The following is an 18,908-nucleotide window of genomic DNA, read 5'->3' on the forward strand; positions in this document are numbered from 1 at the left end:
GTGTCCAACTCTTTGTGACCCTATGGGTCGTAGCATACCAGGCTCTGAGGTCCATGGGATTTCTCAGGCAAGATTACTGGAGTGGGTTGGCATTTCCTTCTTCAGGGATCTTCCCTACCTAGGGGCTGAACCCTTGTCTCCTGCATTGCAGGAGGACACTTCACTGCTGAGCCAGTGGGGAAGCCCAGTCTATGAAATTACCCAGCCTAAAAAACTACCTCCCTCATATTTCAGGGCCTCTTGCCTTCTGAGATGGCCCACACTCTGTCTGTGGAGTGTGTTTCTCCCAAGTGTTCTTGTCTTTGAGATGGATGACCCTTCTATGGCATGTATTTCTCTAAATAAATCCACTTCTTACCTATCACTTTTTGTCTCACTGAATTCTTTCTGTGATGACGCATAAAGAACTTGAGCTTCATTAGGTCCTGAGACCAGAGGTATGATTTCAATTAAGAGGGTGGGTTCAAGTCCCAATCTGAGCTTTTGTGGTTTCAAGAGGAACTTACAACTGCCTTTGAAATCACAAGTCGGCCAACCTGGATTCTCCTTCCTCCAAACCTCCTCCAAGGATGCTAGGCAGCTAAATGGGAAAGGACTGTTTGAAAGACCTGTTGTTACACTCCTCTGTTAGGTTAACAGGGATACATAGAAAATCTATTGGGCTGTATCTGGGAATAGTTTATACCATCAGAGTGTTGCTTTTTCCAGCTCTGGAATCTGGATACTAGTCTTGAGATGTTATACAGAAACGTAAAGGAATGATATCCTTCTTAAAATAGAATAACGAGTTCTTGAAGATTTGAGAAAAAAGCATCTGAAGACAAGTTTTCAGGTAGAAGGAGATGTCTGAACAGGTGATGACAGCAGTTTTCTTCAGAGACTCACTTTCCTGTAGACGTTTTGTTGTGCCAATTATTTCTATCACCCTCATGCTGGCTCCCAGGAATATACAATTCTTTCTTCAAAGCCCGGACTCCTTGGTTCTCTTCAGTACTATGGAGCCATGCTGGATTTTTCAAAAACATCTTTACCAGTGTAAACCATTGGGTGGAGGTTTTCACGGATCATCGTTTTCTTCTTTAGACTTTTTTGGGGGTTACTGATTTCTTACTGATCTATGTATTATTTTTATAATCATCTTAAAAATCAGACTTTACAAAATTCAAAAGGAAAATAGGCAAGTTTGTAAAAATATAGCTAAGCATACCAATAGCAGGTTTCTAATTTTACCATGCTTTTTGGTTTTCCAAACGTTATCGTTTTTGAGGGCCTGACGAGGGCAGCTCACTTTCTCATTTTCAGTGGTACTCCTTTTGATACCCTTTATATACCTCACTGCGAAACCAACGGGTGGACTATGGAACCCGATGGCTCTTTGAGGGTGAATAATCTAAGATACAGCCTCAAGTAGATATCAGCATACGAAGAAATCACCTAGCTCCCCACCAACTTTCTCAGCTTCCCAGAAATAAAGTAAAAGGCTGCTTTCCCTCAGATCGAATTAAATTTGAAGTTAAAAGCTGTCCAGTTGAGCGGATGGTGAACCCTGGGCCACTTGGCTGGGTAGGAACTGTTAGTTGGGCATCAAGTTGTCAAGGTGAACTTCAAAACCTATATGATTTTAGCTTTAAACAAAGGAAGGTGGTAAGAATACAGATATTTGCTTAGGCTGTTGTTTAGTAGTAGTCACTGCTGTCGTTCTTACATTGAACTGTTACCTTTCCTGCGTACTTATAGTGCATTACAATTATTGTCAAATAACTATTAAATCGTTTAATCATAAAACTGTTGATATGCTCAACAAATACGGACTTTTATGTGTCACAGTAGTCATCTGCTTATATAGCTTAGCTGTTTGTTCAGACTCTAAGAATAAAATAGAACCTAGGATTCATGCCTGTGGTGGTGATCTTCCTCCTCCTCTTTGATGGGATCAGATCCAGTGACAATCCAGGTTAAATCAACCCTAATAATTAGTAATGAAAAGCTACTTTCAAGGATAAATCTAAGATCACTTGTTAAGTTTTGGGTGGAGAGTAAAGTTTCTTTGAAGAGAAGTTGGAGATTTCTACTTATATGTTGGAGAAAGGGAAAGTCACTCAGTTGTGTCTGACTCTGTGCGACCTCATGGACTGTAGCCCACCAGGCTCCTCTGTCCATGGAATTCTCCAGGCAAGAATACTGGAGAGGGTAGCCATTCCCTTCTCCAGGGGATCCTCCCAACCCAGGGATCAAATCTGGGTCTCCTGCATTGCAGGTAGACTCTTTACCATCTGAGCCACCAAGGAAGCCCATATGTTGGAGATTTCCCCTTAAATTTGCTTTGTTCTTTATCCCCCTTTGGTGGAGGTAGGGTTTTAAAATAATTTCTGCTCTACCCTAGGTGTAGTTGTGGTTTGTGACATTCTGATTAAAAACATATTTTGATTATTCCCTCATACCTTTTGTCCCCCTCAGCATTCCAATTTCTCTAATAGTGTTTAAGGCTATAAAATTTTTTCCATACTCTTCACATTTTTTGATAATCTTGTTTACTTCATACTTTTCACCCCTTTCCTAGTCACTATTTGGAGAGAATAATGTCTTCAATTACCACCATAACAATAAAATACCTATTATCCTTAAATCCTAATCATCTGGGGTCCAGAAGGCATACTTAAATTTCACTACACATTAATTCCATTACTGATATGAACTACTGCTCAAATAACTTTTAAAAAGATCTGAAAAGTTCATTAGTAAGAGAGAATCTAGGAAACTTGCTTGTACATGAAAGAGGTAGAAAAAATGTTTTTTTTTATTAGCATGTTCAAGGTAGTCAAGATGTTAACAAACATTTCAATCCTCACAACAACCCTGTGAGGTAGGTATGTCACTGTTTCGTGATAAGCTAGAATTATTCCAAATAAAGTGCAATTCATAAAAGAATAAATCTGCATCAGGAATAATTTTGTTAATGATATCATTTATGTATATAATAATATTTGTGTTTCTGTATACTTTGATTCATGCAGTAAGGTGTCCCCAGAAAAGTATACTATAAATCAAACCCTATTTAAAAACGTGCGGAAACTATTTAAATAAACTCTGGGGTGAATTTTTAAAAAAATAAAATAGATCACTACTTTGAGCAAATATTATATTTCTTTTTTTACATATGATAAAAAGGCATACTCATCAACGTTGCACTTATATTTATCCGTTCTTCAGTAAGTTATCTTAACATGGCACCAATACAATGTAAGACTTAATTTACTGAATTAAACCTTAGCAATTTGGTAAATGGCAGTGAATTGTGATGCTGTGTAGAAATCTCCAAATATATTGCACTCAATCTCAATCCCAAACCTAGGGACAACCACACTGAAAACATTAAAATAAATGATGATAGATTTCAAAAAGTATTTTCCCTTGAGAACATATTACTTTTCCTTTAAATTGCAAAAGCAAGAGAGATCCTAGGTCTTTGAAAATAAACATAATATTCTGATAACTACACACTTTCAGTGATTTATCCTGCAAATCAAAGAAAGTCTCATGGTATCAATTTACTATTATTAAGGCAGCACGCAGATGTTACCCCCAAAACATGATTATTTTTTCCTCTGTGCCAATGTGACTTACTAAGAAGAGAAACACAACTGACCTTTGAACAACATGGGTTTGAACTGTGTGGGTCCCCTTATACAGGTATTTTTTTCAGTGAACATGTACTGTAGTACTATATGATCTGAAGTTGTCTGAATCCAAGGATGGGGAACCACAGGTATGGAGGGACAACTGTAAAGTTACATGGGGGAATTTTGGCTGTTTGGGGGATCAGGGCCCTAACCCCTGAGTTGTTCAAGAGTCAACTGTATTCTCAGGCACCCGTTTTCTCTTAAGTACACGTTTAAAGTACATTTCCATTGTTCATTCAACATTAGTAAACATACAGTTTGCCTGACACTTTTTATAGCTGTCTTATCTGCAAAATAAATTTTTATTAGAGAACGTCTATTACATTTAAACATTAGTTATATAATTTATTTGAGTAAAAATAAGCTTAATTAAGCCTGAAGCTTAGTTAACACTTAAAATCCACTGCTAAGTTTTTAATACTTTAGCAAGTAAAGTTATTTGCCATTATAAAGAAATAATTCAAGTCCAGAGAAACATTCTTACCAAAGTATTTTTAAAAAATTGCTGCAGGGACATTAGGCAAGTCAGGTAAAATAGACTAAACCATCTCTTAAGTTGTACATTCAAATCCAAACTAGATCCAATAGTGCACTTTGGATTATAATGAGGTAGGGCAAATAAATACAGTCAGGTATTTTGAACTGTTAAATTTATATAAACTGAAAACTTATTTGTACCCAGGTTTTATTTGGATATCCAAAAGGAAAAATTGAGAATTCAAATGATGAAGTATTTTCTCAGATTCAAAAACAGAATTGTAAAAAACCGTTGAGGTACATATAAATAAAAAATACAAACACTACAAGATATATTTTATTTCAACATAAAATATGCTTGTATGAAAATAACCTGGGATTAAGAAAAAAGAAATACAAACATTTTTGCATAGATTCTCTATATAAAACATTTACCTGGGGCTAAACACTAGAAAATACACCTCTGAAACTAATATAGTTGAACTATTTCCTTGGATACCAAGTATATACAAAACAAAAGCCCTTCATCTGGGGGAGCATGGGCAGGAGGGAAAACAATATAATTAAGCATCAGTCTATATTTATTTCTCTGTTGCTCGAATATAAACCAATGATGACAAGAGAAGAAACTCTGGGGGTTTATTTAACAAAATTAAATTCACATTTCTGAGGCCATCATAGTGCATCCAGTGTCCATCGATTTGAAAGGCTGCAGAATAATGATGTTCCTCTTTGTTAAACAATGTGGCACCTTCCAACAAATACCTGCAAATTAAATGACAAAGTGTGGCAGAAAATCACAGTACTTTGTTCTTACAAAAAACATTCCTTACATTCTTAACTAAGGAATAAGATTATTTGCATTCTGTTATCTGAAAAAAGACATTCATCTGTAAAAAAAAAGTGTACTATAATTGGTAATTTGGAGTAAGACATTTAAGAATTTTAAAAAATGATACATTTTTAAGGGTATTATTTTAATAGATTAACTCATGAACTGCATGGTTCTATTATATAAGAGAAAACACAAGAAAATGTTTAAAGGCAAAAAATTAAAAGAACTCATTATATCTTAATTTGGATTTTAATCTAACGATGACAGTAATATTTTATGTTTAAATGACCTCATACTATACACTACTTTGGCCTGAAATACAAGTAATGGCCAGCCAGTATTTACTATTTCCTAAGTCTTAGATTTGATTTAGGTCATATCTGAATGGTCTAGTGGTTTTCCCTACTTTCTTCAATTTAAGTCTGAATTTGGCAATAAGGAGTTCATGATCTGAGCCACAGTCAGCTCCTGGTCTTTTTTTTATTTTATTTTATTTTTTTAATGATTTACAGATTTCATTCTTAGCAATTTAAAAATTAATTATAATAAAATACCACAGAGCTACATTTAGTTTAAAACATACAAAGATACAAGTTACCGTACGAAATTTCTCCACATGGCCTATTTTTTACCTCAATTAGACAAAAAATGGATACTTCTCAAGGATCTGAGTTACAATATCAAGAATTCACCTGTGCAAATAAACATCAATGGAATTATACATTTTCCAGACTATCTTTTTCCATGATTAATAAGTATTTCCTTCAGTTTTAAGTGAAGCCTTTTCCAATACTATTTTTTTTTTTAAGCCTGAGCATCTGAATCTTTATTTTTATTTATTTATTTTTTAAATGAGGCTTTTAATTAATGTTTGACAGAGCTGATTCAAGTTGAACAGACTAAATTTCTTTAAACAAACTTACTTATACTCCAGAGTCCTTTAAAAACTTAATAGCATTTATACATTGAAGGTATTTGATTTTCTTGTAACTAGCCTTTGAAGCAACAAGCATTTGACCCAACAAGTAAAACTTCCTACAGTTCATAACTTTTATAAATAAAATAAATTAAATGTACAGTGAATAAGTTCTCTGAAATATTTCAATATTTCTGCAGGTTTAGTAACATCGTAAAATACATTTCAACTAAAATTCACAAATCTAAAAACCTGTTAGGCATTTTTAGGCGTTTTAAGTTGGAAATGAAGGCCAATGTTACATCGTAATATGCCAATTACAAATAGTACTTCAAATAGCAAATACTACAGTTTGTCCCAAACTTTAAAAACTATTCATGAACTCAACACTGAACTATTGATGGCTATGAGAATTGTTTCCTAGCCTTTTTGAAAATTTCAACCCATTTATGTTTAAGGTAATTATTGATAAGTACGATCCCGTAGCCATTTTCTTTATTGCTTTGGGTTCAAGTTTATACACTCTTTCTGTGTTTCCTGTCTATAGAAGATCCTTTAGCATTTGTTGGAGAGCTGGTTTGGTGATGCTGAATTCCCTCAGCTTTTGCTTGTCTGTAAAGCTTTTGATTTCTCCTTCATATTTGAATGAGATCCTTGCTGGGTATAGTAATCTGGGCTGTAGGGTATTTTCTTTCATCACTTTAAGTATGTCTTGCCACTCCCTTCTGGCCTGAAGAGTTTCTGTTGATAGATCAGCTGTTATCCTTATGGGAATCCCCTTATGTGTTATTTGGTGCTTTTCCCTTGCTGCTTTTAATATTTGTTCTTTGTGTTTGATCTTTGTTAATTTGATTAATATGTGTCTTGGAGTATTTCGCCTTGGGTTTATCCTGTTGGGGACTCTCTGGGTTTCTTGGACTTGGGTGATTATTTCTTTCCCTATTTTAGGGAAGTTTTCAACTATTATCTCCTCAAGTGTTTTCTCATGGTCTTTCTTTTTGTCTTCTTCTTCTGGGACTCCTATGATTCGAATGTTGGAGCGTTTAACATTGTCCCAGAGGTCTCTAATATTGTCCTCATTTCTTTTAATTCGTTTTTCTTTTTTCCTCTCTGTTTCATTTATTTCTACAATTCTATCTTCTAGTTCGCTTATCCTGTCTTCTGCCTCTGTTATTCTACTGTTTGTTCCCTCCAGAGTGTTTCTGATCTCATCTATTGCATTATTCATTGTATATTGACTCTTTTTTATTTCTTCTAAGTCCTTATTAAATCTTTCTTCCATCTTCTCAATCCTTTTCTCCAGGTTATTTATCTGTAACTCCATTTTGCTTTCAAGATTTTGAATCATTTTCACCATCAAAATTTGAAATTCTTTATCAGGTAAATTCCCTATATCTTCTTCTTTTGTTTGTGTTGGTGGGCAATTATCTTGTTCCTTTACTTGCTGGGTATTTCTCTGCCTCTTCATCTTGCTTATATTGCTTTGCTTGGGGTGGCCTTTCCCTCTTCTTGCAGTTTGTGGAGTTCTCTTTATTATGTAGTTTCTTCGCTGTGTCTGGGGTTGGACGGGTGACTTGTCCGGGTTCCCTGGTTAGGGAAGCATATGTCGGTGTTCTGGTGGATGGAGCTGGATTTCTTCTCTCTCCTTTAGAAGACAATGGGCTGCTTTTCTGGGAGCCTGATGGCCTCTGCCAGTATTCAGAAGTTGTTTTGTGGACTTTACTCTGCGTTCAAATGTTCTTTTGATGAATTTGTGGGGGACAGAGTGTTCTCGCCGTCTTATCCCTCCGCCATCTTGTTCCTTCCTCCCCAGAACACTAGATTCTTATATTCCACTTGGTCGTGGAGTATCTCTTCCCAGCTGCTCCAGCAAGGTGCAGCCGCTGTACCTTACCTTGGACGAGGCGTATCTCCTCAAGGCCGCCCCTCCTGCTTTGAATGTGGATCAGCTCCTCTCGGCCCTCTGGCACCCAAGCAGCCACCACCTCCTGGACGTGGTACAGCTCCTCTTGGCCACCACCCTAACCCTGGGCGCGGGGCAGCTCCTCTCAGCCACGATTCTGCACGTGGTCGGTTGCGCCGGAGCCGGGCGTCTCCCGCGTCTGTGCCGCTGGAGCCGGGCATCCCTCGCGTCTGCGCCTGCGGAGCCGGGCGTCTCCCGCGTCTGCGCCGGCGGAGCCGGGCATCTCCCGTGTCTGCGCCGCCGGAGCCCGGCGTCCCTCGCGTCTGCGCCGCCGGAGCCTGGCGTCTCCCGCGTCTGCGTCAGCTCCTGGTCTTGTTTTTGCTAACTGTATAGAGCTTCTCCATCTTTGGCTGCAAATATAATCAATCTGATTTCGGTGTTGACCATCTGGTGATGTCCATGTGTAGAGTCTTCTCTTGTGTTGTTGGAAGAGGGTGTTTGCTATGACCAGTGCGTTCTCTTGGCAAAACTCTATTAGCCTTTGCCCTGCTTCATTCTGTGCTCCAAGGCCAAATTTGCCTGTTACTCCAGGTGTTTCTTGACTTCCTACTTTTGCATTCCAATCCCCTATAATGAAAAGGACATCTTTTTTCGGTGTTAGTTCTAAAAGGTCTTGTAGGTCTTCATAGAACCGTTCAACTTTGGCTTCTTCAGCGTTACTGGTTGGGGCATAGGCCTGGATTACTGTAATACTGAATGGTTTGCCTTGGAAATTAACAGAAATCATTCTGTCATTTTTAAGATTGCATCCAAGTACTGCATTTCGGACTCTTTTGTTGACCATAATGGCTACTCCATTTCTTCTAAGGGATTCCTGCCCACAGTAGTAGATATAATGGTCATCTGAGTTAAATTCACCCATTCCAGTCCATTTTAATTCACTGATTCCTAGAATGTCTATGTTCCCTAGACCATTCAGATATGACCTAAATCAAATCCCTTATGATTATACAGTGGAAGTCAGAAATAGATTTAAGGGACTAGATATGATAGATAGAGTGCCTGATGAACTCTGGATGGAGGTTCGTGACATTGTACAGGAAACAGGGACCAAGATCATCCCCATGGAAAAGAAATGCAAAAAAGCAAAATGGCTGTCTGAGGAGGTCTTACAAATAGCTGTGAAAAGAAGAGAAGCGAAAAGGAAAGATATAAGCATCTGAATGCAGAGTTCCAAAGAATAGCAAGGAGAGATAAGAAAGCATTCCTCAGTGATCAATGCAAAGAAATAGAGGAAAACAACATAAAAGGAAAAACAAGAGATCTCTTCAAGAAAATTAGAGATTCCAAGGGAACATTTCATGCAAAGATGGGCTCGATAAAGGACAGAAATGGTATGGACCTAACAGAAGCAGAAGATATTAAGAAGAGGTGGCAAGAATACACAGAAGAACTGTACAAAAAAGATCTTCACGACCAAGATAGTCATGGTAACGTGATCACTGACCTAGAGCCAGACATCTTGGAATGTGAAGTCAAGTGGGCCTTAGAAAGCATCACAACGAACAAAGCTAGTGGAGGTGATGGAATTCCAGTTGAGCTATTTCAAATCTTGAAAGATGATGCTGTGAAAGTGTTACACTCAATATGCCAGCAAATTTGGAAAACTCAGCAGTGGCCACAGGACTGGAAAAGGTCAGCCTTCATTCCAATCCCAAAGAAAGGGAATGCCAAAGAATGCTCAAACTACCGCACAATTGCACTCATCTCACACACTAGTAAAGTCATGCTCAAAATTCTCCAAACCAGGCTTCAGCAATATGTGAACCGTGAACTCCCAGATGTTCAAGCAGGTTTTAGAAAAGGCAGAGGCACCAGAGATCAAATTGCCAACATCCGCTGGATCATGGAGAAAGCAAGAGAGTTCCAGAAAAACATCTATTTCTGCTTCATTGACTATGCCAAAGCCTTTGACTGTGTGGATCACAATAAACTGTGGAAAATTCTGAAAGAGATGGGAATACCAGACCACCTGACCTGCCTCTTGAGAAACCTGTATGCAGGTCAGGAAGCAACAGTCAGAACTGTATATGGAACAACAGACTGGTTCCAGATAGGAAAAGGAGTACGTCAAGGCTGTAAATTGTCACCTTGCTTATTTAACTTATATGCAGAGTACATCATGAGGAACGCTGGACTGGAAGAAGCACAAGCTGGAATCAAGATTGCCGGGAGAAATATCAATAACCTCAGATATGCAGATGACACCACCCTTATGGCAGAAAGTGAAGAGGAACTCAAAAGCCTCTTGATGAAAGTGAAAGAGGAGAGTGAAAAGGTTGGCTTGAAGCTCAACATTCAGAAAACAAAGATCATGGCATCTGGTCCCATCACTTCATGGGAAATAGATGGGGTAACAGTGGAAACAGTGTCAGACTTTATTTTTTTGGGCTCCAAAATCACTGCAGATGCTGACTGCAGCCATGAAATTAAAAGACACTTACTCCTTGGAAGGAAATTATGACCAACCTTGATAGTATATTAAAAAGCAGAGACATTACTTTGCCAACAAAGGTCCATCTAGTCAAGGCTATGGTTTTTCCAGTGGTCATATATGGATGTGAGAGTTGGACTGTAAAGAAAGCTGAGCGCCGAAGAATTGATGCTTTTAAACTGTGGTGTTGGAGAAGACTCTTGAGAGTCCCTTGGACTGCAAGGAGATCCAACCAGTTCATTCTAAAGGAGATCAATCCTGGGTGTTCATTGGAAGGACTGATGCGAAAGCTGAAACTCCAATACTTTGGCTACCTCATGCGACGAGTTGACTCACTGGAAAAGACTCTGATGCTGGGAAAGGTTGGGGGCGGGAGGAGAAGGGGACGACAGAGAATGAGATGGCTGGATGGCATCACCGACTCTGTGGACATGAGTTTGAGTGAACCCTGGGAGTTGGTGATGGACAGGGAGGCCTGGCGTGCTGTGATTCATGGGGTCGTGGAGAGTCGGACACGACTGAGTGACTGAACTGAACTGAAGTCTTAGATACTATCCTAAACATTTTGGACACTATCATCTCTGTTTTATAGATAAGAAAACTGATGTGTAAACTGGTTGCTACTGGATCAATGTCACATTGCTTGAAAGGTAGGGCTGGGCTTTGAATCCAGTTCAGTCTATTCTATAGCCTAAGTACCTAACCGCTATATACACTGCCAGCAACTGACTCCCTGTAGTATATATATTCTGATCTTATTTAGGATATATAAATTTCGAGATAGCTTTTTTTTTTAAACAATATGTATTTCCTTAAGGGCTAGTCAAAATCATGACAGAATAGTAGAAAAATAAAAATAAAATTCTTTTATTAGTCTTCTAAAGCAAACAAAAAGCACCTACTTGTGATCAGATAAATCCAAATAATAGGGGACATATGCCAGATCTTCAGATTTCCAATGCTGCATATTTAAGACAACAAAAGGGGGTGCCCCGTGGCAGAACACTCGTTGGGAAAATTCTCTTAAGCCACCACACCTAAAATTGAAAACAGGCATGAACTTTATTACATGTGAGACAAAGCTGCCTTTTATCACTTATCACTTTTATCATTTAATTTCATAATAAGCATATTATCTATTTCAGGTATGGAAAAATTGTATGACTGTATTAATACTTTATATGCCTAAGTCTCAGAGTTTATAAGTTTATATATAAGAAAATGACATTTTTAAAACTCCAAGATAACCTAACTATGTTTATCTCAGCTTACAAAAGCATGTAGTCTTTTGAACTGACAGAAAAGTTTTTATTCAGAAAAAAGGTTTTCTTTCTCGAGGCTGGTTTCAAATGAGAATAATGGCAGAGAGGCAGTAAGATGATTCTTACAGTCTTCTTTAGACTAAATAAAATTCCCTGATTGGTTCCTTTTGCCATTTCGATGCAGCAGATTCTGTTTTCTAGTAGCACCAGGTAATTAAGCATATGAATTAAAATAAAACAAATACAATTAAACAGTAAAATCTCAATTAACCCGAATGCTCAGGGGACAGTATTTTGGTGGACAAACACTGACTAAACTAAGTTATCTGAAAACCATTTTGTTTCAGTATTTGTTGCAAAAATACACCTAGTTCACTTTTTGGACTTAAGTACAATTAACTGAAGATATTTTATTCTTTCCTTCTTTTGTGATTAATTAGGTGTAAGATCATCCTTCTAAATATTAATTCTCCTTGTACAATACTGTAGATACAAAAATTAAAAGGCTGGGTGAATATGTTCTGCCTCTTTGGATTTCCTTTTTCTTTTCTTTAACTAGGTTAAACTTTTTGGTTGTCATTTACTGCTTTCTCCCTGACTCAATGGACATGAGTTTGAGTAAACTCCGGGACTTAGTGATGGACAGGGAGGCCTGGCGTGCTGTAGTATATGGGGTCGCAAAGAGTCGGACACGACTGAGCGACTGAACTGAACATAAATGAGGAGTACAGGAAAAAATCCAGTTAATTGAGGGTCCAGATTAGCTGGGTTCCGGTTAAGCAAGGTTTTATTGTACCTACTCAGCAGTGGGGGAAAAAAGGCATTTGCTTTGTATTCACCAAGCAACTGCAGCACAGCATAAAATGGTATAGTAAACTAGAAGTTGTTAAGATTCCAAAAATATAAGGCTTCCTAAACACTTGTGAGTTGCTGTTTCATAACGAGCATACCAATCCAGGTTTCTTTATAAGAAACACAGAAATACTTTCATCTTAAATGTCTATCATATACTCACCCATGCTCTTCACACAGTTCAATCCTGGAACAGAATAACTCATCCACAGCCAGTCGTATCAAGTTTCCATGTGGAATTTCTTGGGGAGGACTGTAACAATTGCAAAATGCATGTAAGAAATGCTTCAGCATTTTACATGTAATTTATATTAATGTTGCTCAGTTGCGAAGTCGTGCCCGACTCTGTAACCCCATGGACTGCAGCCTGCCAGACTCCTCTGTCCATGGGGTTTTCCAGGCAAGAATACTGGAGTGGGTAGATACTTTCTTCTCCAAGGGATCTTCCTGTCCCAGGGATTGAACCCATGTCTCCTGTTTAGCGGGCGGATTTTTTACTGCTGAGCCACCAGGGAAGCCCAAATATATTATGTGGATAACAAATTTTACAAGTCATCCATTATTAGTAAAGCACATATAAAAGTATAACCTCTTTTATTCATCTTTGTATTTCTTATAGACAGTATAGAAACCAATTGAACTTAATAAACATTAAAGCATGAAACTTTCTAAGAAACATTAAATATGCATGTAAACTGATCCTGAAACACACAGTTGTTACTTTAAAAATTTCTGAGAGGATTAAATAGAGTGGATCCTGGTCCTGATGTAAGAAAGCAGGATGCAGAATTAGGAGAGCAACTGGTTACCTGACTCAATGTTAGTGAGAGCCACTGTTGGCCTCAGTTTCCTGATTTGTTAAAAAAAACTTTTCCTACATACTTCAGAGGTTGTTTTAAATATAGGATTATAAAATAGGCGAAAGACTAAAAAGTTATATAGAGTATAATGAAAAATATTTATTAAGAGAGTCACAAAATGCTAGTATTAATATAGGGCTGTAAATACTTCATTATAGTTTCAAAACATATGTAAGTTAAAAGATACTAGTTCTTTTAAAAAAACAAGACAAATTTCTGAAGCACTCTTTTAAAGTCCATTATGATTTAATAGTAACAACTTTTTCCCTGATGGGAATTTCAAAATCAACATCATCCTATCAGCAATATAGCAAAATGGCCAAAGTGTATTTCAGAACAAGAAAGACATTAACTGGTAGTCTCTAAAATAACAGATCTTCTGCTTTCCCATTATCCTAAGTATAAGGCTATAATATTAAACTAAATATGCTATACAGAAAACATGAATATAATAAGTTTGGGTATGTGACATACAATCCCACAAGGGAACAATCTAATCTGTTAGGCAGTTTTCTTCCTGGACCACAGGGCCAAGTATGCTTTCTGACAAAAATGTGTTTAGATCTGTTTTTCTGTCCTGTTTCCCACTGCCCCCCAACCCCCATACTGGCAATTATCCCTTTTCCAGCTCATGTGCCCTTGGGGCTTTAATGTTTCCCAGTACTCCACTAGGGCTTGCCAGTTTGGCCTTCCTCCCTGTCATTTTACCAGCTTGAAGGCCTTCCTTTTCTCCCCTCAGCAGGCTATCAGTACCTTTCTAGCCAATAAAAAATTTCCTTACATCCGCATCCTTTTCAGGTATTAATACTCCCAAGTTTGGGATTTCTGTCTCTAATTATGCCCTGGCATGACATGGAGTACTTTCAATCTTCCTGTTCATGTAGAACTAGCCTACCTGACATGGATCGATTGAGAGAGGGAAACATTTCAATATAGTATTGTCATTGGAGAGGTTACATCTGTGACACAAGGAATTATCTTCCTAGCCATATTAGTAATTCTGAGTGAGAGGAAAACATTGTGCATACTGAGTGAGGTCATTATTTTGCAAGTGAAATAGTTATCAATTGGTTTTGTAAAACCTGAGATGTTTAGATATAATAGAAGAGTAATATTTTTTTTTATCATGGAACCCACTGAAGAGTCTTGCATTTGCCGGTTGCTTTATATAAAAGTTGTTGCACACAGGGTCTGTACATTAAGAAGTACTTTGACTATATCTATCTATTTACCTATTTTCCTATCTATCCATATCATGCATTAGAAGCATACTACTTTTGCTAAAAGTGACAAAACAGACTTTGGCGCAACTTACTTTATATTAATTGTGCGTTGCTGATCTTCCTGCACTCGAGTGGGGCATCGCCAGTTGGAACAGTAACTCTCTTGTATGGTTGACATGAGATTTTCGAGATTTTTTGTAAAATTATCATGTTCATTCCCAAACAAATCAATTATTAATGAAGCTTTATGAACTTCAGACTTGTATTGCTGTTTTTCCATTTTGTCCCAAATCCAAAGTAGCTTCACAGTTGTAAAACTGTAGGTGTCCATTAAATAAAGAAAACAGTCTACAAACTCTCTACCTAAATGAAGAGAGAGTTCCCGGGGGAAACTTTCATTTTCATTGAGAATGACATACAGTAACATCAAGAATCCATCTATGGTGCAGGTATTTTTCAGTCTTATTTCAACATAGAGTGGTGTACAGGAGACTGCTTTGCGGCCAGCTTTGATAGTAAAAACACCTCCCCAAGGAAGAACAGGCCTCCAAAATGAGCGATCTTGGTTATAGTTATTTTTAATTGATGCTTTGATCTCTTCAAACAGTGTCTTCATCCTGCATTTTAAAAGTTTAAGATTGAAACACGTATGTTGTCATATGTGAAATGAATCACTAGTTCAGGGTCAATGCATGTTATAGGATGCTCGGGGCTGGCATGCGGGGATGACCCAGAGGGAGGACAAAAGGGAGGAGGGAGGTGGGAGGGGGGTTCAGGAGGGGGAACTTATGTAAACCCGGGGCGAATTCATTTCAATATATGGCAAAACCAACCAATATAATATTGTAAAATAATTTGCCTCCAATAAAAAATAAATTAATTACAAAAAAAAAAGTTTAAGATAGTACTTGTAAATTTGTGACTTTATCTTTTAAATGCATGATATATATTTAAATGAAAATAAAGCTACCTAAAGATCAAGTTTGGTTAGATAGACTCCTAAAGGAACAAAAAGTTTTAAAACAATTCAAGCCATGAGCCATTTTTTCAGCAATGTGCATGGTCTCTGGAAAGACCATTTAAGAAGTTGTAACCTTTTTTTGAAACACATTTGATGGAGCTTTTTTATTAATTATCAGTTCAGTTGCTCAGCCGTGTCTGACTCTTTGCAACCCCATGGACTGCAGCATGCCAGGCTTCCCTGTCCATCACCAACTCCCAAAGCTTGCTCAAACTCATGTCCATCTAGTCGGTGATGGCTTCCAACCAATTATTATTGATTATATTGCAGGTTTTATCACTGACAGAGGAAAACCTTGTAATGAAAAAATCCTAAATAAAAATAAAACTATTTAGAGATACAGTCTTAAATTTGGTTGAGTGCATTCCTAATGTAAACCTCTTCCTCCAAAATACGGGCTGTGTTTCATTTTCTTGTTAATATGTGTGGTTCCACTTATGAAACTGATATAATGGAATTCTTAGTTGGGGTATAAAGGCCAACTGGCTTTGAAAGACAACATATGAAGAGTACTGTAATCGTGAGAACTTAATTGTATTAGCACAGCTAATACAAAAATCATTTCCTATGCACTTGGGGATTTTCACTTGCAATTTAGGACCACGCGGCATGCTAAGCTGCTTCAGTCGTGTCTGACTCTGTGTGACCCTATGGACTGTAGTCGGCCAGCCTCCTCTGTCCATGGATTCTCCAGGTAAGAATACTGGAGTGGGTTGCGATGCCATTCTCCAGGGGATCTTCCCGACCCAGGGATTGAATCTGGGTCTCTTACATCTCCTGCGTTGGCAGGCGGGTTCTTTATCACTAGCGCCACCTCAGAAGGACCATGCCAGATATCCTATAATTTTAAATACAGAGGCCATGCTGGGACAATCTGGTTCAGAACTTGGTTCATTACCCAGATTCCTCTCTCTGCATGTTTTGGGAACGAACTGAGGTGTCCTCCTTATTTAAATGGGCACCTATCTTCCCCTCAACCTTGAGGATAACTAAGAGCTTGGTTTTAAAGTCATTGACAGTATTCTAATAAACATGTTGGTGTCATATGTATGTACATAAAACAAAAAAAGAATGAGGTCCTAATGAAACTGAATTGAAAAAAATTGCTTTACTTTGGAACAAACAAATGTCTAAACTAAAAACATCACAGGATTTTCCAATATGTTTCATGTTTTGCATTTTCATGAAAACGGGAAGCATCTGAGGAGGAGAAATTAAGTGACTGAGGTCAGGGTCTTATTTTGATCAGTTTCAAGTGTCACATCCTCCCAAGCACAATATGAATCCAACACTCAATGCTGCAGACCTATGTGTTTTGTGCGGAAAAATACGTTCAAACCTATTTTCTAACACCAGCAACCTAAAAATTCAGTTTTACCACACACAGACAGTATTTCTGACTTAGCCAAGATACTGTGGACTCTAAAATATTCAACACTATATTTAGTCTGAAGTGTAGATGTTTATATATAGTTGCTAACAAGCTGGCTCTAGTCAACCACTTAGGAATAAGAGGGAGTGGCAAATTTAGAGCCAAGGAAACAAAAACTCAGTTTCTGCTTAATGAAGAAGAAATGTTTCACAACATATTCTTTTAAAAAATCACAAGGTATTTAAATATTTGAAACATAAAAATAACGTTCCTCATGGTTTGACTGATTTCTGTGGCATTTTAAAGAACTTTGTAGTATGGTCATATGATTAAGAGTCTGAGTTCAGAGTCTTAAATATTGCATTAGAAAGGAACTGTAAATTTCTGTAGTATTTTTGCCAAATTATCTTTTAGACATGACTAAATGAGTACTGCTCTGTAAAGCAAGCTGCACTCTGAGAATTAAACATATATTTTAAAACTACACATATATATTTAAGAATATAGACACACACACACAAAATGATTTCTCTAGCCTTTTTCTGGGGAAAACAAAAGGAGATAAAAGAGGATTGAAAGAACTAAGGACACTTAGTCTAGCTTCTGCAGTACCGTGGTGATTTGTTCTAAAGTAAATTACGATAAAAGCGACTAAAAAAGACCAGAAAATGTGCAAAAACTTTACTTAAAATTGTCTTTTAAGTTTTGGCCACACTATCAAAAACATCGTTTCGTTAGACAGTGATTTGTAAGTCCTGGAGAATTACTGGCTTTATTTTCCTGCCTCAATGGGCCCCCTAGTTTGAACAAACCAGGAAAACTCCCTAGACTTCTATTTCCTTGGCAAAAAACGACACCTTTTGCTGTCGTTTCCAAGGGTGACAATCTGTCCTCCACGCTGGTCGTGAGGACCAGACCATTTACCCAAAGCAGTGAATGCCAGACACCCTAAGAGTTCGGGGGTCCTGAAGGTCCCCTCCCGAGCCATGGCCCCCAAATAGTCGGGAAGGCGGCCGCGGTCCCGCTCGAAGCAGCGCTCGGCTGGGTATGCGGTAGCTCCCACCCCGCAGCCCCGGCAAGGCCCGGCAGTGAAGGCTGGCCCTGGACTGCGGGTGGATTCCCGAACCCGGCGCCGGTGAAGGGGCTGGGCATCCCCTGCCAGCATTCGAGCAGTGGCCCCGCTGAGCGCCTGGGGCTGCGGGTGATGGGCGAGAGGGCCGGGCCGCGGAAGGCGTCCGGCCAGTCTCCGTCCACCAGGAAGCCGACTTTTCGTACCTCCCCGGGGACCGAAAACCGCCGGTGCCGCCGCACCCGTCGCCGCCGCCGCTTGCTCATGGAGAGTCCGTGCCGCCGCCGCCGCCGCCGCCTCATCTACTAGCACCGCCGGCTGTTTCGTCCTCCCCCGGCGTGAGCGCTGGGCTCCGGGACGGCCTCCATCGCACCCGCCGCGGCGGGAGCCACAGCAGCTCCAGCGCCCAGGCCCAATCCCACAGGACCCACGGAGCCAGGACCGCGGGACGCGTAGCTTCTTATTACGGAGGAAGATTCGGCCTGACCTCCTCCCCCCGCCCCCAACCCCGGGACCTAGTCTCCAGCAGCCTGACGACGCTGCTGCGCAGGCGCGAAGAGGGCCCTACCAAACGTGCGTGTGTAGGGTGTGTATACAGCATCCGGATTCACCCAATGGGAACCAGGATCAGGTGCAGGGGGCGGGACCTCGAAGAAAGGGGCGGTGTTCCAGTGGGTGGGGCAGCCGGAAGTGGGCAGGGTTTGCACGGAGGCGGAGCTTTGTTGACAAACCTGCTTGGCTTTAAGGGGTTTAGGAGATCAATCCTGGGTGTTCACTGGAAGGACTGATGCTAAAGCTGAAACTGCAATACTTTGGCCACCTCATGCGACCTGTTGACTCACTGGAAAAGACTCTGATGCTGGGAAAGGTTGGGGCCCGGAGGAGAAGGGGACGACAGAGAATGAGATGGCTGGATGGCATCACCGACTCTGTGGACATGAGTT

The 18,908-nt window shown here is 39.3% G+C and overlaps 1 protein-coding gene across 1 annotated transcript; it reads right to left on the reverse strand.

The window, feature by feature from the left end:
- Nucleotides 1-2,805: 2,805 nt before the first annotated feature.
- DORIP1 (dopamine receptor interacting protein 1) lies at nucleotides 2,806-18,312 on the reverse strand. The gene is made up of 5 exons (XM_055418297.2): nucleotides 18,171-18,312; nucleotides 14,595-15,119; nucleotides 12,583-12,672; nucleotides 11,208-11,342; nucleotides 2,806-4,922 (listed from the first exon to the last, which is right to left on the reverse strand). Exons 2-5 carry the CDS (start codon nucleotides 15,116-15,118, stop codon nucleotides 4,739-4,741), a joined length of 933 nt encoding a protein of 310 aa, XP_055274272.1. The 5' UTR covers nucleotide 15,119; nucleotides 18,171-18,312; the 3' UTR covers nucleotides 2,806-4,738.
- Between the last annotated feature and the right edge of the window lie 596 nt (nucleotides 18,313-18,908).

This window comes from Moschus berezovskii, chromosome 21 (assembly GCF_049115385.1).
Source record: "Moschus berezovskii isolate FMDL1 chromosome 21, NW_MosBer_1.0, whole genome shotgun sequence".
Classification (NCBI taxonomy): Eukaryota; Metazoa; Chordata; class Mammalia; order Artiodactyla; family Moschidae; genus Moschus; species Moschus berezovskii.